This window comes from Sminthopsis crassicaudata, chromosome 2, assembly GCF_048593235.1.
Source record: "Sminthopsis crassicaudata isolate SCR6 chromosome 2, ASM4859323v1, whole genome shotgun sequence".
NCBI lineage: Eukaryota > Metazoa > Chordata > Mammalia > Dasyuromorphia > Dasyuridae > Sminthopsis > Sminthopsis crassicaudata.
Genome location: NC_133618.1, coordinates 290,989,596 through 291,008,510, shown reverse-complemented (window position 1 = coordinate 291,008,510; position 18,915 = coordinate 290,989,596). Strand labels below are relative to the sequence as shown.

General features: G+C 35.2%; 1 protein-coding gene across 3 annotated transcripts in view; it reads left to right on the top strand.

Annotated features, from left to right (window-relative positions):
- Positions 1–18,915, top strand: part of PRIMA1 (proline rich membrane anchor 1) — a 123,320-nt gene that overhangs the window by 69,762 nt on the left and 34,643 nt on the right. For all 3 annotated transcript variants that reach the window (XM_074289695.1, XM_074289693.1, XM_074289694.1), the window contains one exon: positions 12,568–12,697. In XM_074289695.1, coding sequence (XP_074145796.1) covers positions 12,568–12,697 — 130 coding nt within the window. The remainder of the gene's footprint in view (positions 1–12,567; positions 12,698–18,915) is intronic.

Genomic DNA, 18,915 nt, shown 5'->3' with positions numbered 1-18,915 from the left:
GAAAGAAAAGGAAACTGCTCAATACTAACAATTTATAATTAAAGTAGGCTATTCCTACTTTCCTGCCACCTTTCCCTTGATGACTCTCATACTCTAATCTCTGGTTCTTATATTTTCTTTCTCTCTTTGTAATCATTCCTCTTTTGATCAATTTGCAAAAGTTGAAGTTTATTTTGGTTTTGATTACTTCTTCTCTGAGCTTTTTTTTCTCTTATACCTACCTGCTTTCTCCCTTTCCCTGCCCCCATTTGTAGCCTTGTATTTAAAAGCAAAACAATCATCTCTAGACTGTATCTTATTTAACTCTTTCTGTGATACTTATGTTCCTTAAGGATTATTTATCTCTTCTCCCATTGTTAGAATGTAGTTGTTTTTTAAATCATAATTTAGCCCCTTCCAATTTCTCAGATGAGTTTACATTTGCAGGTTTCTCTTGAGTACCATGTTTACCTTTCAAAGTTTCAGCATAATTCTGGGAGGGGGGTGTGCGTGTGTGCGCACTGGCACTTGTGCACTCAATAATGCTCGGAGGCTCTCAATTATTTCAAAAAGTCTTTTCTCCTTCTGTGTGATTATGGTTTTTTTGTTGTTTTTTTTTGCTGGTTAGTCATTCCTGATTGTAAACTTTTACCCTTTGAGATCTTATATTCCAAGATTTTCTTTACTTTTTAATAGCTGCTTCTTTGGTTTCTGAGATCCTAGCTGTATAGTTGGTACTTGAATACTTTGTATTGGCTGTTTGCATCATTGTTTTTCTTTGACTTGAAAGTGCTCCATTTTGGCCACAGAATTTTTGAAGGTTTTCAAGTTGAAGTATATTCCTGGGGATGATTTTTTTTCCTATTTTCTTTTCATTTACTGGTTTTAATAGATCTGGATGGCATTATTTTGTGATTTCTTGAAATTATTGTTTCCAGGTCTTTTGCTTGATCTTGGTTTTCAGGGAGGCTGATTTTTAAATTATTTCCCCTTGACCTGTTTTATAGGTTATTTGCTTGTGATAGTATATGTTTTATATTTTCTTTAAATATTTTAAATTGGATTTGCTTCTAACATTTCTTGTTTGATAAGGTCCTTTGGTTCTTGTGGCTTGAGTATATTTTTCAGGAATGTATTACTCGGGTAACATTTTCCATTCCTTATTCTAATCTATTTAGCCTCCTTTCCTTCCTCCTGAACCTCATCTAATTTATGATTTCTTTTTTATCTCGTTTCATTTCTTCCAGCAATCTTATAATCTTCTAAGCTAAGTCATTTTTTTTCCTCTACGGATTTGCTTCTTATTTGTTGGGGGATTATTCGCTTATTCTGAGTTACTGCATGGTTTTCTCTACACGCAATATTTCTCCATTGTAGTTGGTGTTTTATCATGTTATTACTATTGTGAGCTCTGGTTCTTGGTTTGGAATTTTGTGCTCAGTTCTTTTTCTTCCAGTTCTCCTAGGTGAGTTGAGTGGTGCTGATTTGGTCTCCATCTATAGTCTGAACACAGCTAAATGGCATAGTGAAGGGAGCACTAGACCACAATCAGGAAAACCTAAGTGCAAATTTTGTCTCACATATACAGAACCTATGTGACTCTAAGCAAGTCATTCACTCTCTGTTTGCCTCAGTTTCCTCAAATGTACAATGAGGATAATAGCATCATCTATTTCAAGAAAATTATTGTGAAGATAAAATGAAACAAAATTTTTAACAGTCCTTAGCACACTGCCTGACACATAGTAGGGATTATATAAATGCTTATTTCCCTGTCATTCAGATAGTGTTATTGGCATTAAGCCTCACCCTCTGACTTGATCGTTGGCTTCTCTCCTAGTCTCTTGGTAGTCCCCTATGAGTCCTGGCATTTGCCAGACTCTGTTTTCTTGCATGTCCCCTGTTCAGAAATTGATTACATTGCCTACTATGGTCCTGACAGGCACAGTTATGATACCAGAGATTTTATTGGACTTTTGTATAGCCTTCCTAGAGTTGAGGTGCTCTGACTCCCAGTGCTTTAAGGATTGTATGGCCATTTCCCTATAAACATTAACTTCTGCTTCTGTCCCTCACTAATTTTCTGGCAAGTTAGAAGCAATATCTGGCTTCATGTTCTTGATGACTAGATCCTGCACTCACTCATAATTTCTCCAATCCTCCAAACTCCACCTTCTTCATTGTTGGATTGCTTCAGTTCTGTTTGCAAGTATTTGTACTTGCTTACCTAATACCACTCTTGTATCCACCTTGGTCAGCTTAATACTGTTTATTTGAGCTGCTCAGCCTACATGCCTTCTTTTCCTGAAGGAGGTGTATGTTTCTCTTAGTTCATTCTGGTTTCCCTAGATGACATCCACCTTCTTCTTCCCACTTCTACCCATCTTTTTATGTGGTTCTGGACTATACATAGGAGAGATGCTTCTGGTTTGTTTTCTTTATTATTCATCTTTATGGAGTTCTTCTAAAGATATTTTCTGGGGTTTACATGGGATAAGTGGCTTCTTTATGACTTTTCACACTAACATCATGACAAGCAGTCCCTTATATCTCTTTCACATAAAAGCCAAATCATACTGTCAAATCTCCATTCCCTCCTCCCCTTGGATGGAACATGATTAGCCTAATATGGCTTCTCTTTGTTCTTTTTCATCCCTACTACATTGCCATTTTCTTCCACTGTTATGTACTTCCTACCCATATGTACTGAAAATGACATATCACCCAATAATCTATACTATCAGAATCATGATTCAGACATTTTTAAAACATGTCCACTGGGGATTCTGATTTCTTTTAAGTCCTATTGATATACTACCTGGTGCCCCTACTCTTAGAAATAGTAGACCAAGTTTAAATGTATAGTAAGATCATAGACTAAGAACTTAGAAACCTGCTCATGGTATTAAAGATTTATAGCTGGGGCAGCTAGGTGGCACAGTAGATAGAGGACCAGCCCTGAATTCAGGAGGACCCAAGTTCAAATCTGGTCTCAGACACTTAACACTTCCTAGCTGTGTGACCCTGGGCAAGTCACTTAACCCAAGCCTCAGGGGAAAAAAATAGCTGGAAGAGAGTTCATAGGCTATCTAGTCCAATCCTCTATTTTTGCACACAAGGAATACAGCTCAGATGGGTTAAGATCATACAAATAATAAATGGGAAAATAGGTTTTGAATCTAGGTACCCTGACTCCAAATTCACTCTTCTTTCCATTGTGCTATGCAACGTCTATCAGATATGGGCATAAGACTGAGTTACTACAAATTCCCAATTATGGACTATTCAGAAATCTCAGCCTTTTTTACCAGAAGAAAATTAAAAGACATTGGAAACGTAAACCATACATACCACTAGTAACATGAAATTGGCTGCCTCTTTACATATTATTTTCTGATATGAGAGTAATTTAGAATCAACTGTCTGTGTGTAGTCAGACCAACATCAAATTAGAAGAATAAACAAAAGAAAGCACTACATAAAATTGAGATAGCTTGAATAACTGTTTATTCACTGGGACTGAAAAAAATGGAAAAGGCAAACAATGTTTATCTTGATAATCACCATTTCTTATAAAGTTTTAATTGGAAAGGCAGAACAACTAGAACAAACAATTTCACAAACTGCATTAGCCAATACTTTATATCATTGCCATGACTAGGGAAAAGAATCAGCGGAAGATTGAGCCATGTTATCACTTTATAAAAATAACAAAAAGTAATATGGGTAAAAATTGGACTTCAGAAATTTTGGCATGAAGAATATTTTATAGATGAAACTGGCAAGAAAACAGCAAACATATAAACAGATTTGTTAACATTTCTATAGTATTCTATTTTCATCATTATTAACAACAAAACTAATAAAACTAACACCTCACAGAACCATAAATTTAGAGGCAAAAGAAAATTTGGAGGCCATCAGGTCTACCTTCTCTCCCAAAATTAGAGATGTGAATTCTGAGTTCTAGAAAGGATAAATGTCTTATCTATGGCCATACAGGTAAGAGTATTTAAAGTGTTAATGAACAAAGAAATTGAATTTGCCCTTAGGAAAATGAAGTTAGAAACTGGATCAGTTTAAATTCTCTCAAAGGAAATCCAAGATAGTAGCAACTAAATTTTAGATTATCGAGAAATTGTTTTATTAGATAGATTGACCTGTGGTGGTGATGGTTGAAAATGGAAGATAACAAAGAATGGAAAACATCACTGATGTCTACTCCAAATAAATGATCAAGGAGGCATTAGCAACTACATACTTATGTCTTCTTTTTCATCTTTATAAAATTTTTATGAGAATTATGACATACTTTTTAGTGGTTAATGAAAGTATGAAAAATAAACAAATCCAGGATTTTATATTTTTTCTATAGCATAGGCTATCTTCTCAATCATACAAAAATGTTGAGAGAATATGATCCCACTGTATTGCTTGTTGATGTTTAAAAGTATAGCAACCAAGACAAATAAAATCGATGTTGGAACAAAACTTAATATCAGAAACTCTCCTCCAACAAGTAGTTTCTTATGCATATATTAAAATGATATAAAATTCCTTGATGAACACAACCTGAAAGGTTTTTTATTTTAAAATTGTAAAATTAAATTTTATATATTTTAACTTTAAAATTTACATTTTAAAAATTATTTTTAAATGTCCTTCTGATTATTAATTTCATGTTTGTCATTGGGAAATATCTTTCCTAAGTCATGGAAAATATCTTTGTTAGGATTCAAATGAGAAAATCATTCCCTATAAATAGTGAGATCTTACAGTTGTTCATATTTGGTTATAAAAAGGTACTATAGCAACAAGCCTCAGAACTTTACCAGACTTCCTTCATAAGATCCATATTTACCTAAAAAAAATCAAGCCTAACAATTCTTGGAGGAACAACTAAATGGATATAAAATACAGATCACTGAGACATTCCTTTGGGAAGTTAATGTATTTTAAACTTAATATGTATGTACCCAAATCTGGGGCTGCATATGAATAATGAATTGAGCCTGTCATTGAGCAGGTGAGTGAGAACATGTAGGTTTTCAATGATCCAGCTAAGGACCCTTAAAATTTGTCTTACCAGGATGAAAACCGTTGTTGTTTGTTTGTTTGTTTGTTTGTTTGTTTTGCTGAGTCAATTGGGGTTAAGTGACTTGCCCAGGGTCACATAGCCAGGAAGTGTTAAGTGTCTGAGGCTACATTTGAACTCAGGTCCTCCTGACTTCAGGGCTGGTGCTCTATCCACTGCACCACCTAGCTACCCCCCAAAACCTACTTTTTTTAATGGAAATATTCTACTGTTGATGTTTTTGGATTGTGAATGTTGGATTTCCTCAATCTATAAACAACCAAAATTTGGGCTAACAAAAAGCATCTGAGAGGTACATAGCAGACATAAATATGTTACTGTGCTTTTCTAGCAACAACCTAAGTATAAGGAAATATAACTGGAAAAGAGGAAATAGGTGAAGAGAAAAAACAGCTAGCAAGAAACCTTGAGTAGTTGAATAAAATGTCAAAAGATCTAGAGAAAGGGTCAGATACTATCTGTAGGATCTTACTTAGTCAAATCACTTAACTTCTTTGGGTACCAATTCCTCATTTATAAGATAAATAAACCAGACTAGTTGGCCTCTCAGAACTTTTCCTGCAGTGTGGTGCAAGGGAAAGAGTACTGGCATTGGACTCAGAGGATCTCAGTTCAAATCCTTACTCTAACCATAAGACTTTAGGCAAGTTATAAAAAGATTTCTAATAGATTGGGTAAATACTTTGTAGGAGAACTTTTGGAAAGATATGAACAAAACTTGCATGAGATGAGAAGGCATGTATGTGTTATATTTTGCACTGATGGAGGAAATTCTCATCTCATTAAGTTTACAAACCCTTTGAAGAATAAATGTCATTCATATCTTGTAGAAAGGAGAGAATAAGCATTATCTCTACAAGAAGAATTGGCTTGAAGTAAAACATGATAAACTCTCCAAGAATTATGTATTTAGGGGCTGGAAGAGGTCATAGAGATCATTTTGTTTACCCACCTCATTTTATTTTTTCTTATTTATTTATTTTTTTACCCTCTTCATTTTTAAAATGAAGGGTTGTTGAGATGATTAAATTGTAAAGCTCTTAGAGTTGTATCTAGAATATAGTAAGTCCTATAAGAAAGAAAGCTACTATTATTATTATTATTGTTCAGGTTGTTGTATTTATATCTCATACCCATCTTGGGGTTGTATGTATTGATGAAGCCATATGGTGGTCAGGGAACCTTGTGATCACCAAGTCTTGAAATGTTGAAGTACTAAATATTTGGGGGCAGGTTGTTGTTCAGTTATTTCGGTTCTGTAAAGCTATTTCTTCCTCTAGCTCACTTTGCAGATGAGGAAACTGAGGCAAACAGAGTTAAGTGACTTGCTCAGGATCATTCAGCTAATAGGTGTTTGAGGTTGTATTTGAACTAACGAAGGTGAATCTTCCTGATTTCAAGCTTGGTGCTCTATTCACCATATCACCTAACTGCCCTGTTTCTTACTAGACAATAAACAACAGCCCCTGTGCCTAAGGTAGTTATAGTTTTACTGGGGAAAAATAATAACTTCCCCAAAGCAATGAAGAAATGAAACACATACCTTCCGTTAAAAGTTTATAGTGCCTATGAGGTTGCCTCTGGATTCCTGAAGGCTCCACCAGAGAAATATAGATTTGGCAGGTCTAACCAAGTGAAAACATTGGATACCCATTCGATGTACATCAGTTATCTGAAGAGAGTGCAGAAAAGGTTGGCACTAGAATTCTGGACATCATGAAATTATGGGTTTTGAGGGGCAGAGTTGTTTTGCTTTTATTTGGCAGTCAGGCCATGATAGCTATCTGTTCAAGTTTAGCAGGGATTGTGATTTGTGTCAGCAGAAAGGAGCACTTACATTTTAAATCAAAGATCTTTTGAAATCTAAAATTAAGCATGTACTAAATTGTTTAACATGCTCTTGCATCAGAAATTTTGAAATAAGTAACAAATGTTTTCTTGGGACTTGTAAGTAAATCCTTTGCAGATGGAGAATTCAATGCTAATAATAATTCTCATTTTTGAGGTGCTTTAGTACACCCAGAGTTCTTCTATTAAAGCAAATCTGTGAAGTAGGGAATGTGAATATTATCTCATTGTAGAAATGAAGAAGATGGACATTAAAGAGAGCAAATTATATACCCTGGTCACATGGATCACAAGAAGTACCAAATAAGTGATCTTTCCTATAAAGAAAATCTAGCTTTTGAGATTGGTTCATTTAACAAATATTTCCATTCTGCTAAATAAATACAAGGGGGATTGTATTGTGTTGATTAGTGTTTTGGGTGCTAAATTCAAACAATGTCCCATTTTGCCTATGCTTTCACCAATATGTGTTACATCGCTGCCATGAAGGAAGGCTTCTCTTCATCTTTCATAAGCAGATTTACATAAAAGTTTCTGTGAAAACTCCATCATTTTTTGACTCCTGACATTTTCACTGGCTGTCCCCATGCCTGAAATTCTTACTCTTCTCTTCTCTAACTCCATGCTCCTTAGTTTCCTTGAAATTTTCTTTAAGTGCCACTTTCTGCAAAAAGTCTCTTCCAATCATCCTAAATCTTAGTGCCTTCCCTCTGAGCTTATGTCCAATTTATCTTGTCTCTATCTTTTGTGAACAGTTGGTTACATGCTGTTTTCACCATTAGCTTGTGAGCTCCTTGAGAGAAGGGATTGTCTGTAGAATTAACTCTCAGCACAAGTGTCTGACACATAATAGTTGTTTAATAAATACTTGTTGACTTGACAAAGTCATTAACTTTCTGTAATTTAGTTTTCTCTGAAGCTAGTACTTAAAGCAAAGAGAAACTGGTTTTATTGGAAAACCTGTACTTGGAAAAGTAATTAAATAGTCAATCAATCCTTCAAGCATGGACTCTACCATGTGCCACTCATTTATGGCAGAAAAACAAAATGAAATAGCTCTTGCTTTTGAGGAATTTATATATGGAGATAATATGTACAAAGATAATTATGTATAAAATGTACATAAAATAAATTCAAGATAACTTAACCTTGTTTGCCTCAGTTTTTTCATCTGTAAAATAAACTTTTAACGGAAGATATATGTTTCATTTCTTCATTGCTTTGGGGAAGTTATTATTTTTCCCAAGAGAAGGAAATGGCAAGCAACTCCAGGATATTTGCTAAGAAAACTCTTAATGGGGTCATGAGAAGTTGGACATGATTGAAATGACTGAACAGCATCTTTTACGGAGAGATACTAGTAGCTGAGGGGAAATAAGAAATACATGGTCTCATATTCTGTACACAAGTCAAAGATTCTCTGGCCTAATTTTTTTTCTGAAGCATGAATCCCTTCTATACCATACCAGGGGGAGTGTTCATCCAGTTTCCAATTGGAGACTTCCATTGATGGTGAACTTCGTACTATGAATTCAGCCTATTGCATATTTGGACACCTAGAATCATTATCCACATAAGAAAGATTGTGGCATTTGCCAAACTTAGGTTGTCAACCTTATCATCCCAGGCTTTAGAGCAGGGAGTCCTAATGTGGTTTCAATGGACCATTTGTAAGAAGATTTCTGAAGATCTTAAAAGGAGGAAAAGTTTTTTCACCACTACTTGAAGATAGTGTGACTTTCTTAAGTCTTCCCTTCTCCATATTAATTGTTCCTAGTTCTTTCTATTGATTCCCATAAGGCATTGTTTTGACTCATCTCAACATCCTGAACACTTTTCTCTGGATGTGATACAGTTTTTCATTGTACCTCTTAAAATATAACAACCAGACAAGGACAGTACTTCAGTTGTCATCAAAATGGGTCAAAGTATAATGAAACTTTCACATCCTTCATTATGGGCTATATAGGTTTTTAAATTGCTGTTATTTTGTTAAGGTGTATAACATTGAGAACCAAAGGAAACATGACAATGAACCTGAAGGTTCATTATGATCACAAAAGACACTGAAGCATTTCAAGTCTTAAAATAGATTATTTCAGAAGTCAATTTAAATTGCTTAAAATTAATTTCCTCTCCCTTGCCCCCTTTAAAAAGTTCAACCACAAGCTAAGACAAGAGAGAATTCTTACAGACACATTCTGGGGACTCTAAGCATTATTGAAGCTATAAATAGGAGCTGAAGGGCCACAGGCACCACACTCTCCTTTTGTATCCATGTTTCCCCAGCATGTTGTGGACATTAGTGTCAATGGACATTATAGTCCCTTCTATTCAAAAAACAATGGATCTGATTGTACTTGTGTTGGTAATGGGGCAAGAGGGGTGGAGGGAGGAAGAAGGGAGCTACACACTCTTGACATTTTGTTTGCTGAGTTTGGATTTTTGCCATGGACATTTAGCATTGAGTTACTGATGATAAAATGTCTAGCTGAGGATGAAATGATATGGTCTAAGTCCATTAAGGAAATTATGGGAAATGTTTCCTTGCATCTCCATAAAAGTTCTAATTTGTTGTCTCATGGTGTGGAGGTGACCCTGGGTTCTTGAATGCTATGTTTGTGGTTTGAGACCACAAGTTCTGGTAGAGCTTAATAACCTGGAATTCTTTGAACACATAGGGGTCTGGAATTGTATTTTTCGTCTGTTATCTGAGGATCAAATTAGCTAAACTCAGAGAGACTGATTAGTACAAGACTGACCACAACCACTTTTTAAGAAAAATAAATTTTATTGATACTTTATTTCTGTTGATATTTTTGTTTTTATGTCACCCTAATTTCCCCCTGTATTTTTTTCTTTCTTCTCCAGAGAGCAATCTCTTATAACATATTTTTCCCCAAAAAAGAATAGGGAAAAGGAGAAAAATTAACTTATCATTTCATACATTGAATAAACTGACAATATACTATCAGCATTGCACATTTGCAGGCCCCCCACCTCTATAAGGGAGTGGGGTGAGGCATCTACTCATTTCCTTTCTTTAGAGGGCCAGGTTTGTTCATTGCAATTTCTCAATATCTATTTTGAATTGTTTTGTCCTTTCCATTTATATTGTTCTAATCATTGAATACATTGTTTTCTTGGTCCTGCATACTTTGACTTACATATAAGTTGTCCTATAAGTTGTTCCTTTTTCTCTGTATCCATTATATTCATTGTTTCTTATGGTATAATAATATTCTGTTACATCCATATATCACAATTTGTTTAGTTATTCATCATTCTATGGGTTTTATTTTAGTTCTTTGCTGCCACAAAAAATGCTGCTATAAATTAAATATGTAGGTGCATATGAAAGTTTCCCCCCTTTTTGTAGCTGCCTTGATATATGAAAACCATGTAATCTTTCAATAAAAGGCTAAATACACTTTAGTAATATTATCTTCATAATTTCAAATTGCTTCTCAGAATGTTTCTACTAAAGCACAGATCACTACCAATATGTTAGTATTCTTGTCTTTTCACAGCTTCTTCAACATCGATTATTCCCATTTTCTGTTATCTTTGTCAATGTGTTGGATATGAGATAAAATCTCAGGGTGGTTTTAATATGTATTTGTTTTATTACTTGTGACTTAGAGCATTCTTCCATATGATTGTTAATAGTTTGTAATTCTTTTGAGAATTGTTTATTTTATTCTTTGACTACCCTTTTGGTCTCTAGATGGAATAATGTGCTTACTTACTACAGATACTTATTAGGTGTATGTCCCTGGAGCAATCATTAAATCTTTGCCACAGTTTGCTCAATTATAAATGAGGATGTAAGAGAATCCCCTCTCAGAGTGGTGAAGATCAAAGGAAATAATTTTTATAAGGTACTTGGCACAGTGCTTGAACATAGTAGGCACTAAATAAATGCTTTTTTCCTTCCTCCAGATTAATGGAGAGAATGATTTGAGGAGGAATGGACTGCTTTTAGCTGAGGGGAACCAGTGGAAGCTTCAGGAGGATAAGGTACTTGAACTGTGCCTTGAAAAAGAATTTCCTTTTTATCTATGTCACTTAGACAAGTCACTTACCTTCTCTGGTTCTCAGTTTCCTTAAGGACAAATGATATGCTCAATTAGTTGATTTTTAAGTCCTTTCTTTTTTTTTCTTTTTCTTTTTCTTTTTTTTTTTTTTTAATTCATAAGAAGAATTTAAACAGGTATGCAAAAGGAAGGACTCAGGGACGTAGATTGTAGCCTGTAATTCATGGAAGTGGAAAAAGACAGAATGAAATGAGCAAACAGAAAGGCAGCATGTCTGATGGATAGGGCTTTGGACTTGGAATCTACACCATCTAGCTTTAAATCTCACCACTAAATCTTACTATGTGAGCTCTTCTCTTCATGACTAATCTCTTTGAGAAAGCAGTCCATATTGACCTTTTTGTCCTCCTTACTCTCATCTATTAAGAGTAATCTCTGTAATCTGGCTTCTTATCTGTTCATTCAACAGAAATTGTCTTCTCCCAAGGGCACGTCTACTGGTATTTTCCTCCATTGCCATCCTTCTTGACCTCTATGCAGTATCTGATTGTTCATGACTTTTTCCTCCTGAATAACCACATGAGCCATCCCTTCCAACTTGAGATTCTCTCAGACAATATTGTTCTTTTTCTTTTTGGAGGAATGGTGGTGATATAATAACAAGAACACTTGGTTAAAAGGACCTGGGTGTGACTTTGGGAAAATCATAACTTTTCTGGACTTGTGACTTTATTAAAGTGAAATAGATAGGTGGGCTTTAAAGGTTTCCAGCTCTCTGACCTCCCCTAGGGTCAAGCACAATATCAGGTACCTAATCAGTGCTTATTATTAGATGGAGTGGTAGACCTGGCATCAGAAAGACCTGAATCCAAATCCAGCTGCAGACTCTTATTAACTGTATGGATATTTTGCAAGACACTTAACCTCTCTGTCTCAAATTTCTTCAGCTGTAAAATGGGGATAACAGTAGCATTTCCCTCACAAGGTTATGAGGATTAAATGAGATAATAATTGTAAAGGTCTTAGCATATTTCCTGGCATGTACTAATCACTATATAAATGTTAGTTATATATTGTTATTATAATTAAATCTGTCAAATTGTATTTTCCAATGTTGTTTTTCTCTCTGCTTACATTCCTCATCCATTCCCAAAGTATCAATATGCAGTTTTCATCTTGATGTTTCAGCTACCCACCTCAGCTCCAAATGAACTGAATTTAATGCCTGAACAAAGAGAATTTAAAATGTGGGGATGAAATATTTTCATTGAAAATCAAAAGGGTGCCATTAATGACCTTACGCTGAGAATAAATTGTTAATGATGTGATGTTTAACCTCTGATCTGAGCTAACTGTTCTCTGATGCAGAGCAGGACTAATTGAAAAATGGCCAGTGATGTCATCTATTGCATAGCATGGACATTAATGCATGACTAACCCAGAGCTCAGAAGAGTTGATGGCTTCCAAATGAGGTCTTTTGAATACATTTTTTTGCCTCTGCTCTTTGACAGCACAGTGAATGATAGCTTGCGAATGAAGCTCACCATGGGCTGCTTACTCAACGCAAGCTTAATTAACCATGTTCTCTCCCTGTATCTTTCTTACAGCTCCTAACTCTACCTCGTGTCCTGCTGAAGAACCCTGGTGGTCAGGCTTGGTCATTATCATTGCAGTATGCTGTGCCACACTCGTGTTTCTGGTTGTCATTGTCATCATTTGTTACAAAGCCATAAAGAGGTAAGATTGTATACTGTCTCCTTCTTTAATCTCAAATAACACCACCCCATATCCAACCTGGTAAGCAGTTTCTTTGTGGACCAATGAGAAATTCTCCTCTTCCTCCCTTTTTTACAGTTTTGAGTTCCAAATTCTGTCCTTCCACTCCTCACTCCAAAACAGTGAGTAATCTGATCTAGGTTATACATGTGCAATAATGTAAAACATGTTCTTGAACAGGAATTTCTTTGCATGTCCCAAAAAGTTATGACATGATGTTCTTTGCCCCTATCACTGGGGGTATAGGATCTAATTTAATAGCATATCAGTATTTACAAGTAAAGACAGCATAATCGTTCATCTTTCAGAAAGATGAGAAAGTAGTGTGGGAAATCACATATCAGTTTCAAATCCCAGCTTTTAATACTTATTAGCTTATATGAATGTGGTCAAGTTAGTTAATTATACTGGGCAAGATGGTTAATCATATGAGCCTCATGTTTCAGATCTATGAAATGGGAAGAATCATATGTGAAATGGGGAGGTGCTTAAGCACACGTTACTTCCCATGATTATTTTGCTAATAAATGTTAAAGCATTATAGAACTTGTAGTCATTTTCTGAAATAAAATAGATCGTGTATGTTAAACACTTTGTAAACATTTCATTTAAACAGGAATCCCACTCTTGGATTTGGGCATTGACCCAAGGAAGTCAAAGACAGAAAGGTTTCTTAGGTAGCAAAGTATTTTTTGTGGTAGAAAAAAGAACTGAGAACAAAGTGGGTGTGTAAACATATTGAAAACTTTGGGGAACAATTTACAGATGTGGTTCATTGACATAATGGAATATTATTATGATATAAGAAAGCATGAATATGAAGGATTCAGGGAAACATGGGTAGGCTGACATGAACTGATACAAGGACCAAGTAAGCAGAAGCAGGAAAATGGTGACTTCACAATGACTGACAATGTAAATAGAGGGGACCATACAATGAAAGTGAACATTGTGTAATTATAAAGGTTGTCCCAGAAAAGAAATGAGAAAATGTAACCACTTTCTTTCATTGAAGTTGAAGAAGAAGGAAGACTGTGAGTGTCAAAGCATCAATGTCATTGGCATAATGGCAATTTTTCCCAAAGCTCACTGAATAGAAGGGGAAGGCAATGTAATAGAGAGCCAAATGAACTCAGATCTCCAAGCATAGTGTAATTAAAGAACTGGCAATTGTGATTCCGAGGATTGCTGTCAGTATTCTTTGAGAAATCATCAAGAATGGCAAAGGTCCTAGAAAATTGGAAATGGGAAAATGTTATCCATCTTTAATGATCCCTCTTTCTTACAAGCACTTGGTTTGTACATTTTAAAACATAATTCTGTACCAGAGTTATGCATGATCTATCCTTGTTCCATACTATAGAATTTGTCTGTGAGGGCAAGGACTATTTATTTAGTCTTCTCTCACATGTTCTGTCCTGTTGTTTGAAGTCTCATGAAAGGTGAGATTCTTTGTTCACTTGTTATAGAATGTAACCTGCATACTCAGAGGAAAGATGGAGACAAAAATTTATTAATTATTAATTAAACTTCCAATGTACCAGGCACTGTGCAAATACTATTTCAATTGGTTCTCACAACAAGCCTAGAAAGTAAATAATTCTATTTTTATCCTCATTTTACAATTGAGGAAAGTAAGGCAAGCAGAAGTCAAATAATGTGCCAAAGTTCACACATCTAGTAAATGTCCATGGCTAGATTTGAACTCAGGGGTACAATGAAGTCTGGAAGTCCAGGGATTTGGGCTCAAATTCAGGATCTGGCCTAAGTAAAGGTCCTTATTTAACCCTTCTGAACCTCAGTTTCCTCAATCATGACAATAGTATTTGAGCTACCTATATGACAGAGTTGTGAGGAAAGGCTCATTCCAGCTCTCAGCATCTCTAGGCATAGTAGATTTTTAGGCAGCTGGTGGCTCAGTGCATAGTACTAACCTTGGTGCTAAGAAGGTGATCTTAAATCCTGCCTCCAGAACAAGTTCCCTTATAACCTCTGCCTGACTCGTTTCCTCAACTGGAAAATTGGGATAAGAACACCTACCTCATGGGGTTGTTGTGGAGATCATTGACTTGACATATGTAAAGAGTTACTATTATTGTATGAGGGTTTTTCCCAGGCGACCTTTTGACTAAGATGACATTTTGGCCAAGAGGAGTGCTCAGCAGTACTTCAGAGAATGAATAACTCTTCTTTCTTTGCTGACAAAGAATTCTCTGGCTCCATTCTTTGGCAGAAAGTATACTGATGCTGTCTGGCTGTGTTTTTTATAGTGGATATTTGATTCTTTTTTTTCCTAACTTGGATACAGCTTGGGAAGTTAAATGAACACCACCAAACTGAGGCCATAAATTCTGCTGTTTCTGACCTAAACATGCAGTTTCACATCTCATAAAATTAAGTCCAAACTGCACTTGATAGCAGTGTCAGCTTACTGGGCCTCATTTTGGCCAGAGATAATCAAGAGATTGCTCTAATTGCAGAGATTTAGGGAATTGCCAGCCACAGAATTTATAGTGCAAAAAAATGTTGATTCACAGTAAATATAATTATCAATATAATATAATGTTAATAGCATTAATATAATGAAGATAATTTTTGCAAATTTGTTCTTCTAAGATTTAAAGTTAGCCAGATCTGTTTGGCTAAGCCCAATGTCTCTTTTTGATATTAGAATCCAGGAGAATATATCCAAGTCATTTTCAAGACTGGCTGAGCTTTGACTCTTAAGGACATTAAAAGTCAAGATCAATTCAAAATCTAGCCACTGAACATTAACTGCTGAGAAATGTGTGCCATCTGAGGGCAATGGTGATATAAAGAATTTTAATTTGACATGCTATGTGACCAAATGGGTCTTTTGGAGATTCTGTAAAAAACAAAACAAAAACTAGGGGAAAAAAAAGACAGAGAGGCAATAAGTTGTTCAAAGTCTTTATGTTAAGGGCTTTGTATTAAGGGCTGTGGGTTCAAATTCTAGTTCCAACTCCTTATTACTTGTATATCCAAACAAGTCACATCAGCTTACTATCAGCTTTACAGGGTCATACTAAATTATCTCAAATTTAGAATAGTATTTTTTCCAATTACATGTAAAGATAGTTTTCAATATTCCTCCTTTCCTCAAAATAGCAAGCAATCTAATGTAGTTTAGACATGTACAATCATTTCCATATCAGTCATTTTGTGAAAGAAAAATCAGAACAAAGGGAAATAATCAAGAGGAAAGAAAAAGCAAACAAAAAAGGTAAAAATACTATGCTTTGATCCATATTCAATCTTTGTAGTTCTCTCTCTTCAGGCAGATAGATATTTTCCATACCAAATACTGTTAATTTCAACATTTTTAGAGTAAATGTGTGACTTCTGATTCCAAATTCAATTCTTCTCTTCTGGACCATGGCGTTTTCTCCCTAACTTCTAAGAAGAGGAGAACAGGCACAAAGTTTTTGTTTTTCTTTTTTGTGTCTTCCTCTGCTCCAAGCAATAATGCTTGATATGATGTTCTGCATCAAATAGGGGTCAGCCATTGCTATGATCCTGTGAAATGTTTTGACCCAGCTTTGTACCTATGCTTATAATCAGAATTCCCCTTTGAGCCACCCTTTTTGATGTTAACTAACTACTCTATTGCCAGTCCATAGAATTTAAAATACAATTCACACTGAGTCTCTGAGTCAGAAGGAATATAAGAGAGTACTAGAATAATCTTTACTTGACAAGAAACTAAGCAAGTGGTCAAGCGGTTATTGCTTCAAGATCTTCTGTGTAATCATTACGCAACAAATATCTTTGACTTTGAGATAACTGTTAAGAAATATTTTGCCTCAATCTGACTTTTTCCCAACTTCCTTTTATTCTTCCTTATTCTGACATTTGGGAAATGAGCAGAACAAAATCTAATTTCTTTTCCAAGTGGGAGAGATAAATATTTACCATTTGGCAAATTTACACACACACATATGCGTGCTCACACACACACACATACACACACACACACACACAGCCATCATCCCTTTTGACACTGTATTTGTTCATAAACACTCTTTCTTTGCTCACTATTAGAGATATAGAAGTGATCTTAGTTCTGATATTCTCCACTGAAATGAACTTTTGTAATGTTTCCCTGTCAATTGTATTGACCCATTCTTGGGAGAGAAGAAGCAGGTCTTGTGCAAAGTGAAAAGTCTCATCAATTATGTTCTTTTGTTCATCTAGAAGAGATGAATATGTAGCTTTTTATCTCTGCTGACAAACGGCTTTTTCCCTTAGGTCATAGGCATATTTCATCCTATATCCAATCAGAGTTACCAGGAATCAGAGGCTGTCTGTGTTTGGGTACTTCATTCTGGCCCTTCTTTATCTCTTGAAATTGATTTTCTGCTCAACTGTTCAACATCCATTTAATTATAATTTATAGCCTCTTCTGCTCTTAGGTCAGTAAAAATCTATGGAATATTTTGTCCAGTCTTCTCAATCATGAATACCATATAAGAAAAGGATCATAGATTTAGAACTGGGCTTTTGAGACCATATAGTCCAATTCCTCATTTTCCAGATGAAGAATTGGGGCCCCAAAAATGATTTGTCCAAGATCACACAGGTAGCAGAGATAGCATTTGAACCCAAGTTTCCTGACTTCAAAGCCACTGACTACTGACTACACTTCTCAGGTGAAATAGAGAAATATATTTGAGTGTTCCGCGCATGCACGCGCGCGCACGTGTGTGTGTGTGTGTGTGTGTGTGTGTGTGTGTGTGTATACATACATATGTGCTAGGTAATTTAGTGATTGGCCTGAGGTCAGGAAGACTACTCTGCCCCCAGATAGAATCATAAAGAGCCAGACATGTCTGCAAGCAACTGAACATGTATATAAATCTGTGTATATATTACAAACATATTTACTATATTTACAAGAGACAGATATATTGTGTGTGCATATATATGTGTGTACATACAAAAATTATATATATATATACATATATGTTTACAGATGTATATTTTATGGCATGTTAACTTTATTATACATAGTAAAAATCAAAACTATAACTATAGTTGGGTGACAGATTTTTGTCCTAGGGCACTAATATTTAGAGGACACTCACATCATCTGCACTCTATTTGATAGAAATAATTGAATTTAGTTCCTGGTATGCAGGAATAATTCACTAAAATAAGGAGGTAACAAGTGGGAAATTTCATCCGCTATCTCTGGCAGCCATACCACTCTTAAGCCCTATTCTATCTCCTTAGGATTTTATCCTATCATTCATAGTATCTCCTTGAGGTCTGTCTCCACAAAAACAACTAAATTTGGCTTATTATTAGATATTAGGATCATTAGTAATAACTCTGATGAGAGTTTAATAAATGATTATTGAATGAATGAATGGTTTTCATTTTCTATAAAGATTCTTGGACTAGAATACTTTGTGGGGAGCCTTTTTAAGTTAATGGGTTTTATGCTATACTCTAGGCTAGTAGTTCTTAACCTTTTTTGTGGGGGACGGCCCCCTTTGATTGGCTAATAAAGACTTCTCAGATTAATGTTTTTAAATAAATAAAAAATTATAACAAATAATTCCAAATCTAGTGTCCTTTCTTGTAGATCAGGGTCCTTGAAGGTCTCTGAACTTAGAAATAGTAATCTTTTGTTTGATCCTGAACCTTTACTTACTAATTATTACCAGATTCCCTGGTGGAATAATTTATCTTATTTGAATCTATTTCCTCAACTCTAAAATAAAATAAAAATATTTCTACTTCCTCACAAGCTTGTTGTAGAAAAAATTCTATGCAAACTTTAATGTTACAGAAATTAGTTATTAGTGATGTTAGCATTACTGTCGTGTCTATACCATTTCCCCAAAGAGAATTGCCTAGAAATTCTCATTTATTCTGTATAGTACAGCATAGTGCATCATGAGGTATAGGTACAGCGGGAAGAATAGACAAACACAGATGGTTTGGAAAACATGGTAAGTGCATTACACAACTCAAATATTCATTTCAAGTACAAAAAAATGTACTTTTTTTGAGAATGAATACTGAATGAAATACTTCACATGTATAAACTACTTCCTCACAGCAGTTTGGAGGCTATGTTAACCCTTTCAGGCAAGCTGATGAGTAATCAGTTAGTCAGGAGGTATTTTGAAAGGTACCTGATGTATACTAGG